The following is a 20,311-nucleotide window of genomic DNA, read 5'->3' as shown; positions in this document are numbered from 1 at the left end:
TCTGAATGACTTTTTCAGTAGTGTTTGTCTGATGCAATTCTGGTTATTGCATTTTAGGTATCAGAAAAGGAATTTCCTTAGGAAAAACAGTAATAAAAACCATTCATCTGGCCTTCATTAAAACTAGCATTAGATTAGTAACAAATACTTCATTTAAATATTTTATATAAGCTGTAGCATGATAAATATTTGCTAGTAGCTATTTGGTTGAATACATTATTTATGCAGGTTACACATAATCCAGCTAAATAAATTGTATCCAAGTTTCTGCTGTAGGCACAGTAAATTATCATTGTACAGTCCATCTTCAGTTATTAACTTGAAGATTATCTTTAATAAGACAACAAATCTTTACCATTCATTTCATAGTGTGAAATTATAAGTATGAGATTACCAGTATTTATTAGAAGTGAAAATCTATTTATGATAATCATCACATAAGAATATCTTCACTTTACATAACATGAAATAATTTATAAGGGTCCTTGGTTTATTGCTAAAAATTAATCCCAAGAAAAAAATCTGCAAATGTTAAACTACAGATGAGTAGAAGAAAAAGCCCATAATTAAAACATTATGATGGAAATAGGTTCTGTAATTCTGATAACTGAATGAAAATGTCTATGACACGCTTGAATCCTGATGCTGCCACTCAGGTATCTACCTTGCTGTTTGGCAGAGCTCCCTGCAAAACCATAGTCCACCTGCATCCAAGACTTCATTCACTCCCCCATCATCTTTTAAAGACAAACTGTTGCCTAACCATGCCCCTTCCTTCCTATACTTACAAAGCTGTTTTTTATAATCTAAGTATAAACGTTTACGTTTCTCCTTAGTGAAATGTAGCTTATTAATAAATTCATCCAATGTTCTAGTTTGTCAAGACTTTTTTTTTGGATGCTGCCAACTTGCATGCTAGCCATCCCCTCTCTTAGCTTTGCATCATCTGCAGAATTGATAAAAATGTTGAACAACATACAACCAAACAGAGCTCTTGGAAGGATTCACTGTAGACTTCTCATCATTGAACCAGTAGAGACTCTTCAACTCCAATCATTTCAACAGTTCTGAATTAAATTGCACTGTCACTTGTGCCATAGGCCTCCATCTTTTTCACAAGAATATCATGAGACTCTATCAAATACCATGCTAAAATAAAGGTGAACTATATATCTATGGGATTCTTCTGATTTACTGATTTAGTATTTTTTTCTGGGGGAGAAAGAAGAGACTCAAAGAAGAGACAGTTTATTCAAACTTTATTTTGCTGATTTCCTATCCTGAGGAGGACGACCTTAGAAAAACTGGCTAAAAGTGAGCTGATCTTAGGATAAGACAAAAGACTGTAAAAAAGAGCCCCTTCCTGCTCTTGATGAACTTGAGTCATTTGGTCTAGGGTGAATTACAGCGTCAGGTCCACAAAGAGTGGGCAGGTGTAAAGGCTGAGCAATTGATGGTGAACTTTAAAAGTTTCTGGAGAATGGGAGAGGGACTGCAGAACTAGATGGGTAACTATAGTCCCAGTTTTCAAAGTGGAGCCTGCCACTGAATTTATTCAATTTTTGAGAAATTCAGAAAAAAAATTCACTGAAGAAATGATGAGACATTTTTGTTTTGTCTACAAGCTTTGGCTTTTCTAATTTTATCATCATAAATCATGCTTTACAACATTTTATTTGCTTTTCTCCCTTATGCCCATCTTTGTACTGAAGGTCAGAGCATGGCGAAATAAATATAGGCTGATTCAGTTTAGAAATATTTCTGATTTCTTCTTGGACGCTTTCAATAACTGATGTTGATTCATAAATTACAATAATAATTAAAATGGAGTTTTTTTCAAAATTCTTATCCTTATTGTTGCAATAACAGACGACCAAGTGTCCTATAAAATGAGTTCTTGTGGCCTTAGGATTGTGCTTCTTCAAAGAAAATCACTGAACCAATCTTCCATTCAGTTGCACTTTTGTCTTCTGTTTTCAGTTATGGTGAGATGTAAAAACTGAAATGATTCTGTTCCTCTAGTACCTGTTGGTTACTGGACGAGGAGGACCCAACTTTTGAAGTGTTGATAATTACTAGTGATGGGCCATCTTAACCCCATGTGATTCTTAGAATCCTCTGCTCCCCTTCCCAGCTCTCTCCTGTGGTCACTCATGTGACTGTGGGTCACTGTGGACGTTTCTTTGTTCCTATGTTACCATGACCAAAGAATACATCACCAAGTGGTCAGTCTACTAGTAATGCTATATCCTTCTGTACTTAGAGCTCAGTCTCTGAAAATCACACTGTTGCTCTACTTGGAAGTCTTCCAGCACAAAAGGACATAGAGGAACATGTCACAGTTGGCCTTCCTCTGCAGTCCTTGAGAGCTTGGAGTCACTTTGATGCTACCCTAAAATTACTTCATGCTACCATTAAATAAAAGAGAATGCACTTAAAATCCTTTATAATTTATATAAATGTGAACCATTATCATTTTTATTAGCATGCAGAAAACACTGAACAAATTTTGTTTGTGGTTTGATTACTATTATTTATTTTTAAATTTGATGTTTCCCTTTTTTATTCCTTGGACCAATATTATCTGAACTTACTGTAAAAGAGTAGACTAAAGATTCCTAAAGAGTGCTTTTGGTTCTTAAAACAAGTTTCCTTGTTTAGTTCAATTAGAACTATAATATAAGCAAGCACTCCTTCAATAAGAGAAAATAAAAACTATCATTTTGAGGTTTTTTTCCAGGTTCACATCTAGTTTTTGGAATAATTGTCCTATTTGCCTATTTTCCACCTATTTTGGGGGCTAGTTCACTGTCATGCCTTTTTTCATGCACTTATCAGCCTTTTAACCAAAGGGTAACTTAACTAAGGGTGAAACTCAAATGTATTTGTTTTTAAAGTGCTCATAAAGTACTTGGAAGAGGCAGGAGAAACAACTCGCTGTTTTTGGATTATCTGTGAATTATCTATTCAGTATTTCATATTAAAAATTGGATTGTACCATGTGCCTTTATAGAATTCAAAATGCTAGGGAGATAGTGGCTGCAACTTTGGAGAATACGTGATATAACAACAGCTTGACTTTGTGGAGTAGTTACTGTTCATAAACCTCTTTCCTCAAAAACCAGCTATGGAATTCTTGGGAAAGGACTGCTATACTTGCAATTGAGAACTGAGCTTATGGACATTAAGTGACCAAGTATATAAGCTAGGACTTTAACCCAGGTCTTCTCTCGCTTGTTCTGGAATTCTCTTCTCTATGCCATCATGAGTATCTGGGGACTAAGATACAAAAACTTGTGACGCAAAAAAACCCTAAAATGTAAGAAAATAGCAAACAAGGCAAACATAAAAGTACCTGTACATCCCGCTTCATCTGCCTGAGCTTCAGGCCCCAGGATTTCTTTTCCTTCCTTTCCTGTTAAAATAAAAATTCCATATTAAAATATATTCCAAAGAACAAAGAATTCACATAAAATCATGTAATCTTGTTTATGATTGTTGTCAGTCAACAAACATGAGGTGATGAGGGCTATGCCAGGTCAGGTAAAGGCTCTGTCAGAAAGTCAGGTCAAGGAGGGAATGTTTGGATTTCAAGCTGCTGGAAGGTTTCCAGATTTCCAAAATTGGCTTGTTTGGTATTTTGATTAACTAATGGATTTAAACCTAAATATTGTCCATTAATGAAATCACAAAGTTTCTAGTTTTTATGTGTGCAATTTGATTTTGAAAGATATTTAAGATGGGGGAAGGTGAGAAGATGAGAAGAGTAACTGGTGTTGGCTAAATTATGAAGAGTTAAAAGTGCTCAGTCAAAAAAGCATTTATTAAGCACCTCTTTTATGCCAGGCACTGTCCTAAGGGCTGGGTATACAAAGAAAGGCAAACAACACTCTGCCTTTGAGAAGCCCAATGGGGGATAACACACCAAAAACGGTGTACAAATAAGATCCAGACAAGACAAAGTAGGGCTAACCAATAAAAAAGGCACTGTTGTCTGCTGATGCGGAGTCTGGTGTGCCGCAATACAGCCACTCAGACCCTCCCCTTTATCTTTTTTCTTATAATTCTTATGTCGATTAATTAAGGAAGAAGGAAAAATTAAAAGCAACCAGTTGATTGAGCATCTAGTATTATTAGCTTACGAGGGATGTAAAGAAAAATAAACCACAAGTACTTTCAAAGAGATTATAATATAGATGGAAAGATAACATTAACCTAATTAAAAGAATAAATAAGTACTATATGTGGCAAACTAACTAGAAGTAGATTTAAGTTTTCTTGAAGGAAAAACTGAACCTCCTAGAAGGATATTGGGAAGCCTGCTTTCAAGAAAGAATACTTTCTTTAAATTAGATTTTTGAAAATAATTTTATTGAAATCAATTCAACAAGGTATTGAAGTATTTTAAAGGTGTTAAATGTATGAAGTATTTTAAGAAGTAGAGTGAGCTTTAAATTATATTGTGGAACATGACATACTTATCTTTGCAAATTGGACTTCAAACTTTTTTCTTTTCCCAATACAAAAAAAGTATGTTCAACTGTACATTATATCAGATCACTTTCCTTTCATTTCCATTCATTTTAACTGAAATTCTGAGAGACCTATACAACAGGTGTCTCAAAAGCAAGGTATATGTATTTTAAGAGGTTTAACTGACATAAGCTTGAGAGATTCTGACTGAACCACATGAATCCCTTATGGCAGTGTTCCAATACTAGTATGTCTAAAAATTATATTTTCCTTCTTAAAAATGATATGAAAACTGATGCTTCATCACATGAAATATAAGTTAATTCTTTAAATTATATATATTACATAGTGCATATAATACATAAGACACAGATATTTCTTTTGTGAGATTCCTATTATGGCACCAAATTACATTTATTAGTGGTAGAAGAGACCTTTGAGTTCAATTTCTCTGACCCTGTCATTATAGAGATGGAGAAACTGAGGTCCAGTTCAATGAAAATCTGATTTTGGTTCAAGATTCCACTTAAAGGCCAGAATGGCTTCATAGAACTTGATTACATATCTTAACATTTCATTAGCATGTGAAGTGAAGCCTTGCTAGTCTAAAGTAGAATGATGCCTGTTTTCCTGATGATGATTCTGTTTCTTCTGTCAAAGTCTGCAGAAAACATTGTCAGAGACCATCATATAGCCCCATTGCTTTAGGAGCCTTTGGCTCATTTAAGGAAGGAATGTTCAAGCATCTACACAGCCAAAAGTTGTTCACTGTCCAGGTGCTCTACTGAACAAACCTTGGGAAAAGAGAGGGAGATGGAGATAGGGAGAAGAGAGGGAAACACAAGACAGACCAAATGCTAATCTCTTTTTGCTTTCTATACTCTCAAGTACTAGAAATTATAGCAATAAACAAATCAAGACATGTTCTATGTTGTTTCAAAACTCTCCAGGAAGACATTGTGTTTTCATTCGACTAATTTTTTTGCTCCCATCAGGCTGTTTTACCCCTGGTTCTATGCACTATCAGCATTCAGGTATATGGAGGCATTCTTCATTTTGTGGCACAGTGAACAGAATACAGCTGGCTTTGAATTTAGAAGACCTGAGTTTAAGTCCACTTTGAGAACTTATCAACTGTGTAACCATGGACAAAACATTTAACTTGTATGGACTCAGTTTCCTCATCTGTAAAATTGGGGTTAAAAAAGCACCTATTTCAGTGTTATGAAGAACCAATGAGATAAAATATGCATGTAAATTTCTCTGCAAACCTTAAAGAACAATAAAAATGTTAAATATTATTATTATTATCAGTTAAGAAAAAGATCTTCAGAGGTAAAAACCCTGCCTTTTCTTTTTACTGTAAATGAATACATTGTATTCCTTTAATAGTCTGATGTGTAGGAAAGAAGCCTCTCTCTGAGAAGATCTGATTTTCCCCTGTGAAGACCAGACTTTCTTTTTCCTTTGAAGTTCAAAATGGTGACAGTATTAGGCTTCTGGACATCTTATTCAGTACTTAAGTCTTTTCATACAAGGCTTACTCTAAAACCTTACTGTGAAGGGTAGGTGACCCTAGGGTCATGCCAGCTACGTGAAGTAGTGGCAGGTCCTATTAAATCAAAAGGGTTTGAATATATTAGTGACAGAATGTCTACCATCTTAAGGACCAGTCTAATAAAGTTTGAAAAGATTGGCAATGGTATTCCATTAAATAAAGAATGCTATATACCAATCCATTCATCCTGTATAGCCCCTATCCCGTTTTACTTCTCTAGGGATGTTGGCAAAGTGGGAAAAGATCAAGGGGCACTAAGAATCACAGTTTTAGACTCTCTCTCTATTTATTCATGGTATTGTCTATGTGAGATTTTTGATCATCAACAAACAACTTGATATATATAGCACTTGTGGAAAAACTGAACCAAATCTTGCTATAAATTCTTGCTATAAATGAGGATAAGAAGACATAAATGCAAGTTACAATCTAAATGGAAGGAGAATATTTAAGTGCTCTTTGGAAAGATAAATAAAGGAATTGGTTTCAGTGAGTGCTCGAAGATGGTAACAAATACAATTCTATGGTTCATTTGTTCATCTCATATTGTAGTAGTCATTATGATTATGACCACAAAGACTGAAGATAACTACAGCTTATATACCATCAAAGAATTCTTTGAAGAACTGGGTAAAATTCTGCCTCAAGCTATGAAAAATACACTGCTATTTGATTACATTAATGATGAGGTGATGAGGTACACAAAGAAAGATAATGAAAAATAGGGAGGCATAGCTCCACACTTGTAGAGGCTGAGCTAATTCAATACCATTCAATTCTTACATGAGAATGAAGTCCCTCCAACTAAGGTCGTAGGATATTCAAAAGCATCATACTTATTTGTCATTAATATTTTCCATAAGAAGAAAGTTAAAAGGTATTAGATATGGTGAGTAACAATTATTACAACAATGAAATTTAGTATATAATAGTCAAAAATTGATTAGTTACTGATGCAGGAGAATTTCTGATTGAGTTGCCATATATTTAAGACTACTGACTAGTTTGAACAAAAATAAAAATTAAAACCAGAAAAGTCAAATCTGAGAAACTATATGCACTTATCAAATCTATAATCAGACATACTCAAACAGGCTACCAAAACTGAAATATGGGAAATGATATTAACACAAACTCTCATGATTTCCCATGGAAGATGATTCGATATAAAGTTATCCCTGCAATAAGAAAGGCAAAAACCTCCAGAAACATTTCAGTCAGCAAACATTCTTTTTACAACATGGAGAGAATTGGCATTTGTCTAGAAACACCATAATCTGAATATAATTTTATTTGTTAAATATTACAGAGGACATAATGGAAATCTCAATGTATTCTAAGAAAAGACTCTGAAAAATTTGGATAAATATGGAAGAAATGATATGAACTGATACAAGTGTAAGTAAGTGGAACCAGGAAAACAATATATGGAATGACAACAATGTAAATCTAAAAAAAGAATGAATAGGTAAAGAAATAAAACTAAAAAACTGAATGTGCTGTAATTCTTTTTTTTTTTTATTATATATATATTTTATAATATTATCCCTTGTATTCATTTTTCCAAATTGCCCCCCCTCCCTCTATTCCCTCCCCCCGACGACAGGCAATACCATACATTTTACATGTGTTACAATATAGTCTAAGTACAATACATGTGTGTGAATATCATTTTCTTGTTGTACAATAAACATTAGAATCCGAAGGTACATGCAACCTGGGCAGACAGATATTAGTGCTAACAATTTACATTCGCTTCCCAGTGTTCCTTCTCTGGGTATAGTTATTTCTGTCCATCATTGATCAACTGGAAGTGAGTTGGATCTTCTTTATGTTGAAGATTTCCACTTCCATCAGAATACATCCTCATACAGTATTGTTGTTGAAGTGTACAGTGATCTTCTGGTTCTGCTCATTTCACTCAGCAACAGTTGATGTAAGTCTCTCCAAGCCTCTCTGTATTCCTCCTGCTGGTCATTTCTTACAGAGCAATAATATTCCATAACCTTCATATACCACAATTTACCCAACCATTCTCCAACTGATGGACATCCATTCATCTTCCAGTTTCTAGCTACAACAAAAAGAGCTGCCACAAACATTTTGGCACATATATGTTTCTTTCCGCTCTTTAGTATTTCTTTGGGATATAATCCCAGTAATAGCGCTGCTGGGTCAAAGGGTATGCACAGTTTGATAACTTTTTGGGCATAATTCCAGATTGCTCTCCAGAATGGCTGGATTCTTTCACAACTCCACCAGCAATGTATTAGTGTCCCAATTTCCCCACATCCCCTCCAACATTTATCATTATTTGTTCCTGTCATCTTAGCCAATCTGACAGGTGTGTAGTGGTATCTCAGAGTGGTCTTAATTTGCATTTCTCTGATCAGTAGTGATTTGGAACACTGTTTCATGTGAGTGGATATAGTTTCAATTTCTTCCTCTGAGAATTGTCTGTTCATATCCTTTGACCATTTATCAATTGGAGAATGGTTCGGTTTCTTATAAATTATGGTCAGTTCTCTATATATTTTGGAAATGAGACCTTTGTCAGAACCTTTGTTTTTAAAAATATTTTCCCAATTTGTTACTTCCCTTCTAATCTTGTTTGCATTAGTATTATTTGTACAGAAACTTTTTAGTTTGATGTAATCAAAATCTTCTATTTTGTGATCAATAATGATCTCTAGTTCTCCTCTGGTCATAAATTCCTTCCTCCTCCACAAGTCTGAGAGGTAGATTATCCTCTGTTCCTCTAATCTATTTATTATCTCCCTCTTTATGCCTAAATCATGGACCCATTTTGATCTTATCTTGGTATATGGTGTTAAGTGTGGATCCATATCTAATTTCTGCCATACTAATTTCCAGTTTTCCCAACAGTTTTTTCCGAATAATGAATTTTTATCCCTAATGTTGGAATCTTTGGGTTTGTCAAAGATTAGATTGCTATAGATGTACCCTTTTTTGTCCTTTGTATCTAATCTGTTCCACTGATCTACCGGTCTATTTCTTAGCCAATACCAAATGGTTTTGGTGATTGCTGCTATATAATATAGCTTTAGATCAGGTACACTTAGACCACCTTCCTCTGAGTTTTTTTTCATTAGTTCCCTTGCAATTCTTGACCTTTTATTCTTCCATATGAATTTTGTTGTTATTTTTTCTAGGTCATTAAAATAGTTTCTTGGGAGTCTGATTGGTATAGCACTAAATAAATAGATTAGTTTGGGGAGTATTGTCATCTTTATTATATTCGCTCGGCCTATCCAAGAGCACTGAATGTCTTTCCAATTATTTAAATCTGATTTTATTTTTGTGGCAAGTGTTTTGTAATTTTGCTCATATAATTCCTGACTTTTCTTTGGTAGATGGATTCCCAAATATTTTATACTCTCAACATTTGTTTGGAATGGAATTTCTCTTTGTATCTCTTGCTGTTGCATTTTGTTAGTGATATATAAAAATGCCGAGGATTTATGTGGATTTATTTTGTATCCTGCCACTTTGCTGAAATTTTGAATTATTTCTAGTAGCTTTTTAGCAGAGTCTTTGGGGTTCTCTAAGTATACCATCATGTCATCTGCAAAAAGTGATAGTTTAATTTCCTCATTTCCTACTCTAATTCCTTGAATCTCTTTCTCGGCTCTTATTGCCGAGGCTAGCGTTTCTAGTACTATATTGAATAGTAATGGTGATAGTGGGCAACCTTGTTTCACTCCTGATCTTACTGGGAAAGGTTGCAGTTTATTTCTATTGCATATTATGCTTACTGACGGTCTTAAATATATACTCCTGATTATTCTAAGGAATAATCCATTTATTCCTATACTCTCAAGAGTTTTTAGTAGGAATGGATGTTGGATTTTGTCAAATGCTTTTTCTGCATCTATTGAGATGATCATATGGTTCTTATTAATTTGATTATTAATATGGTCAATTATATTAATAGTTTTCCTAATATTAAACCAGCCCTGCATTCCTGGAATAAATCCTACTTGATCATAGTGTATTATCTTGGAGATGATTTTCTGAAGTCTTTTTGCTAATATCTTATTTAAGATTTTAGCATCAATATTCATTAAGGAGATTGGTCTATAATTTTCTTTCTCAGTTTTCGATCTACCAGGTTTAGGTATCAGTACCATGTCTGTGTCATAAAAGGAATTTGGTAGGACTCCTTCATCCCCTATTTTTTCAAATAATTTATATAACATTGGGGCTAATTGTTCTTTAAATGTTTGGTAGAATTCACATGTGAATCCATCTGGCCCTGGGGATTTTTTCCTGGGGAGTTGATTAATAGCTTGTTCTATTTCTTTTTCTGAAATGGGACTATTTAAGCAATTTATCTCCTCCTCTGTTAATCTAGGGAGCCTATATTTTTGGAGGAAGTCATCCATTTCACTTAAGTTATCAAATTTATTGGCATAAAGTTGGGCAAAGTAACTCCTTATTATTTCTCTAATTTCCTCTTCATTGGTGGAAAGATCCCCCTTTTCATTTGTAAGACTATCAATTTGATTTTCCTCTTTCTTTTTTTTGATCAAATTTACCAAAGGTTTATCTATTTTATTGGCTTTTTCATAAAACCAACTCTTGGTTTTATTTATTAATTCAATAGTTTTTTTACTTTCAATTTTATTGATTTCTCCTTTTAATTTTTGTATTTCGAGTTTAATTTTTGGTTGGGGGTATGTGCTGTAATTCTAAGGATCAAATATAATCTACGAAAAAAGATGAGAAAACACCTCACTGTTTTTGTTAGAGATAAGAGACAATACTAATGCTGCATATAAAGTCACAGGGAAAAGTATATTGTTGGTTCTGCTGAACTGTGTAAAAAATGTCACAACAGAAAGCTCAACAAATATTGAGTAGGAAAGTATATATTTGGAAATAAATGTAACAAAAAAACCCAAGAGATAAATACAACTTTTAAAGTGTTATGAAGGTGGTAACATTATGAACGGTACTGTTTCAAAGGGAAGTAAAGAATAGTAGAGCAGAAATCTAGGCTGTAAATCCAGAGTATAAGATCTAATTAAGCCAGGTGATCTCATGTATCTTTATAGATAAAAAGAGAGGGTAACAAACCAACAATGGAGCAGATGTATTAACATTTATATAACAGGCCATTCTTAGCTCTAGACTCTATATTGTATATTTCAATATACAATGAAGAAGTAGAAATGGCACTAAGGAAGACAAAACCACATAAAGGCCCAAAGAAAGCCATGGTAGAAGTGACAATTTGTTATGGAATTGTTTAAAAAGTCTTTAAGGAAGGCCTCCAAATATTTTGTATTATAGGAGCATAAGGACAAGACTCACATACAATGAGTAGGTAGATGTCAATCTATGATGGAGGAGAGAGTATAAGTGTCAATGAGATAACAAATTCATTGAAATAAGGTGCCATGAACAGAGGAGAGATGCTCAAGGCAGTGACTGCAAGTTTCAGGAACAAGGCAGTTTGAGTGGTCTGGCACTCTTTGAAACCATTCTTTATAGACTTCAGATTTAATTCAGGTTCTTATTCCCAGAATCTCTAGCATTGAGCCATACAGAAGAAAGACTTCTAGGACTATAAGAGATACTTTGTCCATTCTAAAGCCAAAAGAATTCTAAGGATTCTCCTTAAGAAAAAAACTCTGGCCCTGATGATATCCTTTGGTTGAATTATAGAATTTCTTCTGAACTATTAATTATATTTGACTGGATATTGAATTGTTCCTTAGAGAGTCTCTGTTATTATCTATTCCCAAATTTTTTTGTATCTATTAAATAGTAACAAAAATATAAATCCAAAGAACAGAAGGTCCTTGAAAGTAGTGATTGTTTTCTTCTTTGTCTGACCCTCTACAGCCCAGCACAGTGCTTGGTAAATGGTAGACACTTAATAAATGTTCAGTGATTCTACTAATACTGTTTTTGTGTTAAATATTATAACCTTTATTCATGACATTTATAACTTAGACTTCTTTCAAGATGTTCTAAATAGTCATTTTTATTTGTCATTTTAAGATATAGAACATAGCCTGAATGAAAAGCCTATTTCTTTAATTTTTTTCATTGATCAGCTGGGGCTCTGAAAGTATTTGCCTTTTATTCCCAATGCTCACTCATAGTCAGAGACCAATTCTTGCAGAAAGCATGTATCACACCTCTGGCTATAGAAGGTCTTAGTCAAATTGGAGTATCAGTTCTGTGCTTCTGGGGATCTGCTACTTGGATGCCTTCTAACTTACTATTCTTCAAACTTACAGGCCTGAGACTCTTTTGTTTACTAGTCTCCTATTCTCAGCTAACCTCCTTTATGTGTCTTTTTCTATTTCCCTCTATTAATTGATATAGTTGGATAATCAGAATATTGTAATCAAACAGAAGTATATAAGAAAAACTGACAGCCAAACTAAGCACCAGATACTGACTAGGTCCTGCTTCCCTACAGCATCATGTCTCTTACAGACACAGGAAAACCTGAAGTATAACACAAGGATTCTTTATGGACCCTGGCCAAGTCAGGCAAAGGCATACTTATCATTTTAGCTTTCTATTTTGGAAGAAATCCCTCTGCATGCTGAGATGATGGTGGTGGGTATTACCACATATTATGACTATCCAGGGTCCCTTGCTGAGTTTTACAGAAGATGCTGATTCTAGTTGTTATCGCTGAAAAATGTACACTCCTGAAGAACTTAGCTATCAAAACATTTATGGGCTCCGTTGATTCAGCACCATGGTCAGCACCCTGCCCACTGACCTGACGGCCTATTTTTTTTTAACCTTCTTAGGACTTGCCTAGTAGACCATTTGATTTATGATACATAAATGCCTATCTCTCTTCTGGCCAAATTCAAGATCCTGATTCCTCCTGTTTCTGTTTAATTCTTGGCACAAACCTTATTTACTTCGATAAATGACAAAGAACAGCATTACAAAATTTTAGAACAGAAAGAAGCCTTGGAGATCATTTAGGTCAAGCCTCTTAATTCTACTGATAAGAAAACTGAGTGCTATAGAAGTTTAAACAGTTTTCCCAAAATTACATTGTCATTTTTTGGCAAAGAAGATACTGAAACTCCAGTTGTTTGATTCCTAGTGCCACAAAGTGTGTAATATTTTCATTAAAATTTTAAAGTTCACGAAAATGCAAAAACTATCACATTCTAAACACAAATGCATCCCATGCATTCATGAGAAACTATAAAACGTTTTAGAAATAACATTTCATTTTAAGTGCACTAGGATAACTTAATATCTAAAAGAATCCCAAGATGAATTCTCTTGCAAAGCGAAATTTCCATAATGAAAATATTGTCTTATTGGATGATCAATTTCTACATGTTAGATATTGGTAGAATGGATGGCTTGAAACATTAGTAAATGTGTTATTATAAGATGGGTGCACTTTACAGATATTTTGTATAGTGTTTTATGTGAAATGAAACTTAAGAGTAAATAATTTCAAAATGGCATAGTAGCTTACATGAAATGCTTTGAAATAAATAAGAGACTTCCTAATGATTAAAGAATTGAAAGTAGACTGGGTTGTCAAAGTGTATTTGCCTTCACTAGATTGTTCAAGTGAAAGCTGCATGTCCATTTATTAGGAATATTAAAGAAGTGACTCTTGATCAAGAATGAAAGAGACTACATGGCTTCTTAAAGTCCCTTCTTTAAGACTCTGTGATTTTGAATTCCTCCAGAGGAAAGTGTTATTAACAAGCAACGTATTATAATTACTATGAAAAATAGTTGATATAACTTCACGACTCCAATTCTTAATCAGAATTCAGAATTAAGAAGAGCACTTACCATTAATGATCTGAAGGTATCTTAGAATATGATGGTAAGATAACAATTTTTCTATTAGTTAGTTGTTAAAAACATTTTCACTGGTCATTTAAAATTTTCATTCATGCAATTTCAATTTTAAAAAATCAAGCATCAATATCAAATAAAACATACCATCATCTTCCCAGCAACTGCTAGCACTTCCTTCTTGTTCATGGCTTTCTGGTAACACTGTCTGGTCTGTTGGCAAATCATCTTCTGGCACACTAGCATCACAATCTCCTGCATCAGTAACACTTTCTTCTTCCACAATATGTAGTTTGTCTTCATCATCTGAATCCGAATTTGTTTCTACCACATTATTGTAATTTGTAACTGAAATAAAAGAATAAATAAAAATCAAAATCTGCCAGTAAAAATCACAATTTAAACACACTAGCAAATGGAAACCTTTATAATAAAATGCCCCAGGTTGAGTATTGTAACACTTTTATTTTATTTTTATGATACATTATTATATATTATATTTATATAGTTGGTAATATCTGTTTCCACTATGCTTATTTACAAGATTATTTTTACAATTTATTTTTTGACCTGAATCTGTGATTACAAATGTATGGGGAACTCATGCATACAGAAAATCTTCTTTCACTGTGGCAGACTTGCTGATTGCTATATGCACACATATGCATATATATATATATACATATATATGTATATATACATACATATATACATATATATGTATACGTATTGTATGTATGTATATATACACACACATACCCACATATGTATGTGTGTGTATATATATATATATATATATATATATATATATATATATATATATATATATATATATATATATATATATATATATATATATATATATATATACTTGCTGCAATTTATATATGTGTGTATATAGATGTGTATATGATATATAGCATCTGCCAATCTGCCTACAGTAATGAGAAGTTAACTGATTTCCTCTGTTCACACAGATCACATATATACTTGAAATCAGATCTTCCTGGCAACAAATAGTCAGTCCTCTATTCATAACACCAGAATTATATGGACTCTGTACAGTAAAAGCAAAGTAGATCCTGGGTTTATACAGTTTATGTAAAAATTCTGTACATTTAAAATCACAAGAGTTATGCCCTTTTGAAAAGGCATTTTTATATAAAGACTCCTTTTTCAGGAAATCACTAATAATTGTGAATTACTAATATGGTTACAATTAGATTCTTCACAGTAAATAACACAATATATAACACAACACAATACAATGCTGTCCCACCATTGTGATAGCACGCAAATTATAAGAATTGATGAATGTTCCCATGTTTATTGTGAAGAGTGACATACCTCCCTGCTTTTGACAGAGCATTTATCACTTGTTAAAAACAAGGGTGACGGAGGGAAGAGAGGAATGAAAGAAAAGAGGAAAGATTTTAGCCTCCTTCGGCTCTGACCACTAATAGGAAGCAGCAATTCTTTCCTACTGTTCTCTATTATTGCCAAAAGTATTTCAATTAAATTCATAATTACAACAAAATCAGTACTGTACACAAAAAGAAAAGGAAGGTAACAACATATGGGAAAAGGCACAAGGAAATGGCTGCTTATGTATTGGGATCTGAAAATTGCATATTTTAAAATAAGGTTGATCCTGATGTTGAACTCACTCACTATTCTGAATGAATTGAACAATAATTTTTTAAAAGTGATCCTATAGTCATTCCTATGATCATTTTGCCATTTTATTAGGACGTGTCAGAATAAGCATTCATACAATTCCACACAAAATGAAAAGATAAGCACTCATTTTTCTACACTCGGGATACTTCTCTGTTTGTAGTTTCTAGTGACACTTTTGAAAAATTGTGTGAACAAACCAGTGACTAGTCAGTAAATACAAATGATCCAATTAACTTGACCCTTAGACTTTTCATTTATGTCAAAATATCCAAATTAAAAACTATTTAGAAAACTGAATTCATGAATATGCATCATCACAATTCTTCTGTTTATTTTTATATTATTAACGTCCATTTTACCATTGAAGAAACCAGACTAAACATATTTAGTAACTTGCCCAAGAACAAAGCTACTAAGTGTCAGAAGTGGGATTTCTAGAACTTCTGCCAACAAGAATAAGAATCCGTTACATTTGCTGTATTTTAGTAAGCTATTATATATTGAAGTCATCTACTGGCTGATAGTGGACAGTATTTAATCCTCATTCTCAGACAATTGTTTTTTTTTGCATATATCAACTTAAAAGATTAACTAAAAAGTCTCACGCTTTTTAAAGCTCATTAATGTTTAATGGTTATATGCACAGGCATATGTAAATGTAACTGTTTTTGGTTATCTATGCCCACTTACACATGTTATTTAAATACATAACTATTTGGAAAGTGTGAATTTTGTTCAATGAGAATTTGTCTTTTTAGCTTTTAGCTAAATAAATAGCTGATAATCTGTAAATGATTTACCCATTAGGTGTCACAATGAAGTAATCATAAGACTGTTCACTTTCAGCTACAGCAAAGAAAGAAATGCTAAATATTTTAATTTATGAACATAAAGACATAAAATGCTTTATAATTTTTATTGCCTGCCCCTTATTAGTAACTTTGACATTGCCATCTATATTTTAAAGAGATCTGAAAGGTTATTTGACTTGTGCAAGGTCATACACATATCAAGACAAACCCCAAACCAGAATTTTTCACTGAATTTAAAGTATTACCTAATTCATTGTATTAATGTTTTTCTTTTACAGAATTGTGAAAAATAATGTTTTAAAAGAATGTTCACTCTCTAAATTGTGCTTTGTCCTTCATTTTCAAAGAGGGCAATGACAAGCAAGTGAATTGGATTTAAGTGAGAGAGGGCTGTGCAAGTCACCTGCTTTACTTTCCCCTCCAGAACCATTTGGATCCAGTGGCAAGATATAGATCAGGATGATTGGATCTGGCTCTGGATGCAGTGGGAGACCTTGGACTTTTTCAGTTAAGATGTTCCACAAGTCTCAGTTTGACTGAGGCTATACTGATTCAGTGATTAAAACCTGGTAGACTTTAGATTACCATTTAGCCAACAGTATTTAGTCACTACTTTTTTTGTCCTTTGTTTTCAAAGTGCATCAATGAGATCATAGGGCAAGTTGGATAAGTGGGGCAGAGCTGCTTTCGTTTTTCTGCTCTCCTTCAGTGTCACAGAAGTCCAGTGGTAGGATAAGTCAGCATGGTTGGCAATGGCCTAAGCTGTCTTTGTTTTTATTTTTATTTGTATCCATGGTGCTTAGCAGAGTGTCTGATACACAGTAACATTTTATAAATGTTTAATAGTTAACTTGACAAAATATTCTTAATTTTCACCCTTTGTTTTCATTTCCTATGCTCAATTATAGTAAACAATTCCTTGAGGGAACTGATTTTGACTTATATTATCTTTCACTTTCCTCCATTATCATATATAGTTTTGCAAATCATATAAGACAACATTCCAAAAGTGTGATCTTGGGTGAGGAAAACATATCAGAATGATACAAATTTAGAATGGAAAATAATAATAATAATAATAATGATTTATATCACCTTCAGGTTTTCAAATTATATTACATATATTATCTAACTTAAAAAGAGGCCCATCTAAATGTTCACCATAAAAAGAAAAAACTTAGATTGCTATTTGTGTGACAAACTGTTTTCTATAGGTTCTTACTCTTGGTGGGTAAAACATCTTTATGTTTGATGCAAAATACAGTAGCATCTTTAAGCCCTGTATGATGAGGGGTTTAATAGAGGATGAGATGGAAGAACTCAGTAAATTTAGATACAAATTAAAATGACCATTAATTGATTAAAATAAGTTGAATTTAGATACATTAAGATAAATGTATCTTATGCCCCTCTGGAAACAAAACCTAGAGCAAGAATCAATGGAACGAATCTAAGAATATAAACTGTTGTGAGGATTCTCTATTTGATAAGAGCTATAGAGAAAAATCTAAAGATGTTTGGGAGAAAATAAGTTTAGATCAGCATCTCATTATTATATTGTCTAATACTCCATTTGCCTACATTACTTTTGAAACCAAAATTACATGTTCCTTACATGTATATGTTCCTTATTATCTTTTCATGATAATTCTAAATAGATGAAAGACAAATAAAAATATCATATAATTTTTAGAAATTGAGAATATAAAGTGACACCTATCATTATTAATGCTAGGAAAGGAATATTTAACCAAAATTGTAATAAAAAGATATTAATTATTTTGCATGATATTATTATATTAATTAAAATTTTTTTTGTAGGAATAAAATAAATCTAACAATGTTAGTGATATGGGGACCTACCAATTGGGAATACATCTTTGCATCTGTTATATTTGATAAAATTGCTATTGAGATTTACAGAATGCTCCACAAGTCTTAGTATAATGTTAAGTTTTAACAACATGAAAAGTATAAATTCTATACACAATATCTTAATGACTAATTATGTAGAAATGCAAAATATTTTGTTATTAAAATTTATTCAACTCCCTCTTTTGAATTTTGCAAAGACTTTCATCAATTGCTTCTCAGTGACTAAAATGAACTGCATTTATGATTTTAGCCTTAGAATCATTAAATGAATAAGGTTTTAATGTTTACATAAATAGTTCTGACATGCTTCACACAAAAAAAACTTAATGAGAGACAGATCAAGTGATGGGGTGGCCAAGCAAGAGGACCTCTTCTACAGATCTGGTGGCCTGAGGAAGGGTCATCCAAAAACTGTTACACACACCATGGATAATGATAGAAAGCCTTTTCTTGATAACACTGAAATTTTATTATTCAAAATTCATAACAAATTTAAATAATTAAACTTAAAAATTATTTTTTTAAAAGTTTCTATGTAGCTGCACCATAACTTTTTGAGATACCATTTTTTAAGGAACTGCCACAAGTAAATGACAACACAATTCCCCAAAATTTATTTATAAATATGTTCCCCAATTTATTTTCCCTCAAAATATTATCATATTTTCATAGCACATTCTTAAACCTTCCTCCAGCATAGCAATCCATCCCTTTAAACAAAGATTTCAGAGAAAAGGAATTCAGCAAACTTAACCAATGTACCAATCATATCTGACAATGCAATATGACACATCATATCCCTTTCACCTTTGTAGCAAAGGGATAAAGATGCATTTTGTCAACCGTAATTTTATATTTTGAATTAATTTTCAAGATAATTATAAACTAACAACAACTATATTGCCTCATATCACTAATAAGGAAAATACAAATTAAAATCTGAGGTTTTCATCCATAATCAGCAAAATGGCAGAATTGCTAAGAGATAGAAATAGTCTAAGTTGGAGGTGGGAAAACAAACCAACACTAGAGCTGTGAACTGGTCTAACTGTTCTAGAAAACAATTTGTAATTATGCCAAAAAAAGTCACTAAACTATTCAGATCCTGGAGACTGTACACAACCAGGCATATATCCCTAGGATGTTAATGATAGAAAAGAAGGCTAAAATATTACCATCACCAAAATATTCCTAACAGCACTTTTTTTGTAGTAAAAAAGTAGGTACTTCCTGATTAACTGGGGAATGACTGAACAAGTGATGGTATATGAATGCAATGCATAACACAGTTATTATACCTTAAGAAATAATTAATATGAGGAAATCAGAAACACATGGGAAACGGTATATACTGATGTGGGGAAGCATATAGAATCAAGAGAACAACATACATAGTGACTACAATAATGTAAATGAATAGAACTAAAACAAATTTAAATGCTGAATAACTACAATGATCAGAGTTAGCCCTGATGAGAAAAGTTGGGCATCCTTTAAGCAATTATAAGAACATCAAAGGAAGCACTTTGATAATGCTTAACTTTTTTATCACTAGGGAAGGTTCAATGAGTAGATGGGGATGTATCTGGAAATTACTGTCATATAAAAACAAAAGAAATCAATATACATTTTTAATTAAAAATAGAAAATTACCACACCTTAATCAAATGAGAAAATTATATTTGTGTACATTTAAAAAAAGAATAAAAATTAATAGAAATTACACTTAAGAGGACTGCGTTTTGTAAGCTGGAAACTGATTTACTTTAAAATAATCTATCTTAAAATTCTTGATTTCTTCTACTTGACTTTTCAAGTAGACATCATAAACTAAACTTAATTTCTTAAAGTATAAGATTTTTGAGAACACAAGCCATATTTCTTATGTCTATACTGTCCCATAATGTGAATGTCAAACATGGTGTTAGACAAAAGGAAAGAAATATTTGTTGATTCACTGAAACCTCAAAGGAACAACTATTTTTTTCCCAAGCTTGAAAAAAATAGAAACACGTTGTTGTTATTGTTGGTTTTTGGGGGGATAAGAGTAAAAAGAAGCTGCCAAAAATGTTGTCTATTCAAT

At 32.7% G+C, this 20,311-nt stretch overlaps 1 protein-coding gene across 7 annotated transcripts in view; it reads right to left on the bottom strand.

Moving 5' to 3' along the window:
* ZEB1 (zinc finger E-box binding homeobox 1) overlaps window positions 1-20,311 on the bottom strand; it is a 182,576-nt gene that overhangs the window by 35,109 nt on the left and 127,156 nt on the right. For all 7 annotated transcript variants that reach the window (XM_074267052.1, XM_074267053.1, XM_074267054.1 and 4 more), the window contains 2 exons: window positions 14,009-14,209; window positions 3,356-3,415 (listed from right to left, as the gene is read on the bottom strand). In XM_074267052.1, the coding sequence (XP_074123153.1) occupies window positions 3,356-3,415; window positions 14,009-14,209 (261 nt within the window). The remainder of the gene's footprint in view (window positions 1-3,355; window positions 3,416-14,008; window positions 14,210-20,311) is intronic.

Source organism: Sminthopsis crassicaudata, chromosome 5 (genome assembly GCF_048593235.1).
Source record: "Sminthopsis crassicaudata isolate SCR6 chromosome 5, ASM4859323v1, whole genome shotgun sequence".
Lineage (NCBI taxonomy): Eukaryota > Metazoa > Chordata > Mammalia > Dasyuromorphia > Dasyuridae > Sminthopsis > Sminthopsis crassicaudata.
This window is presented reverse-complemented; position numbering and strand designations above follow the sequence as displayed.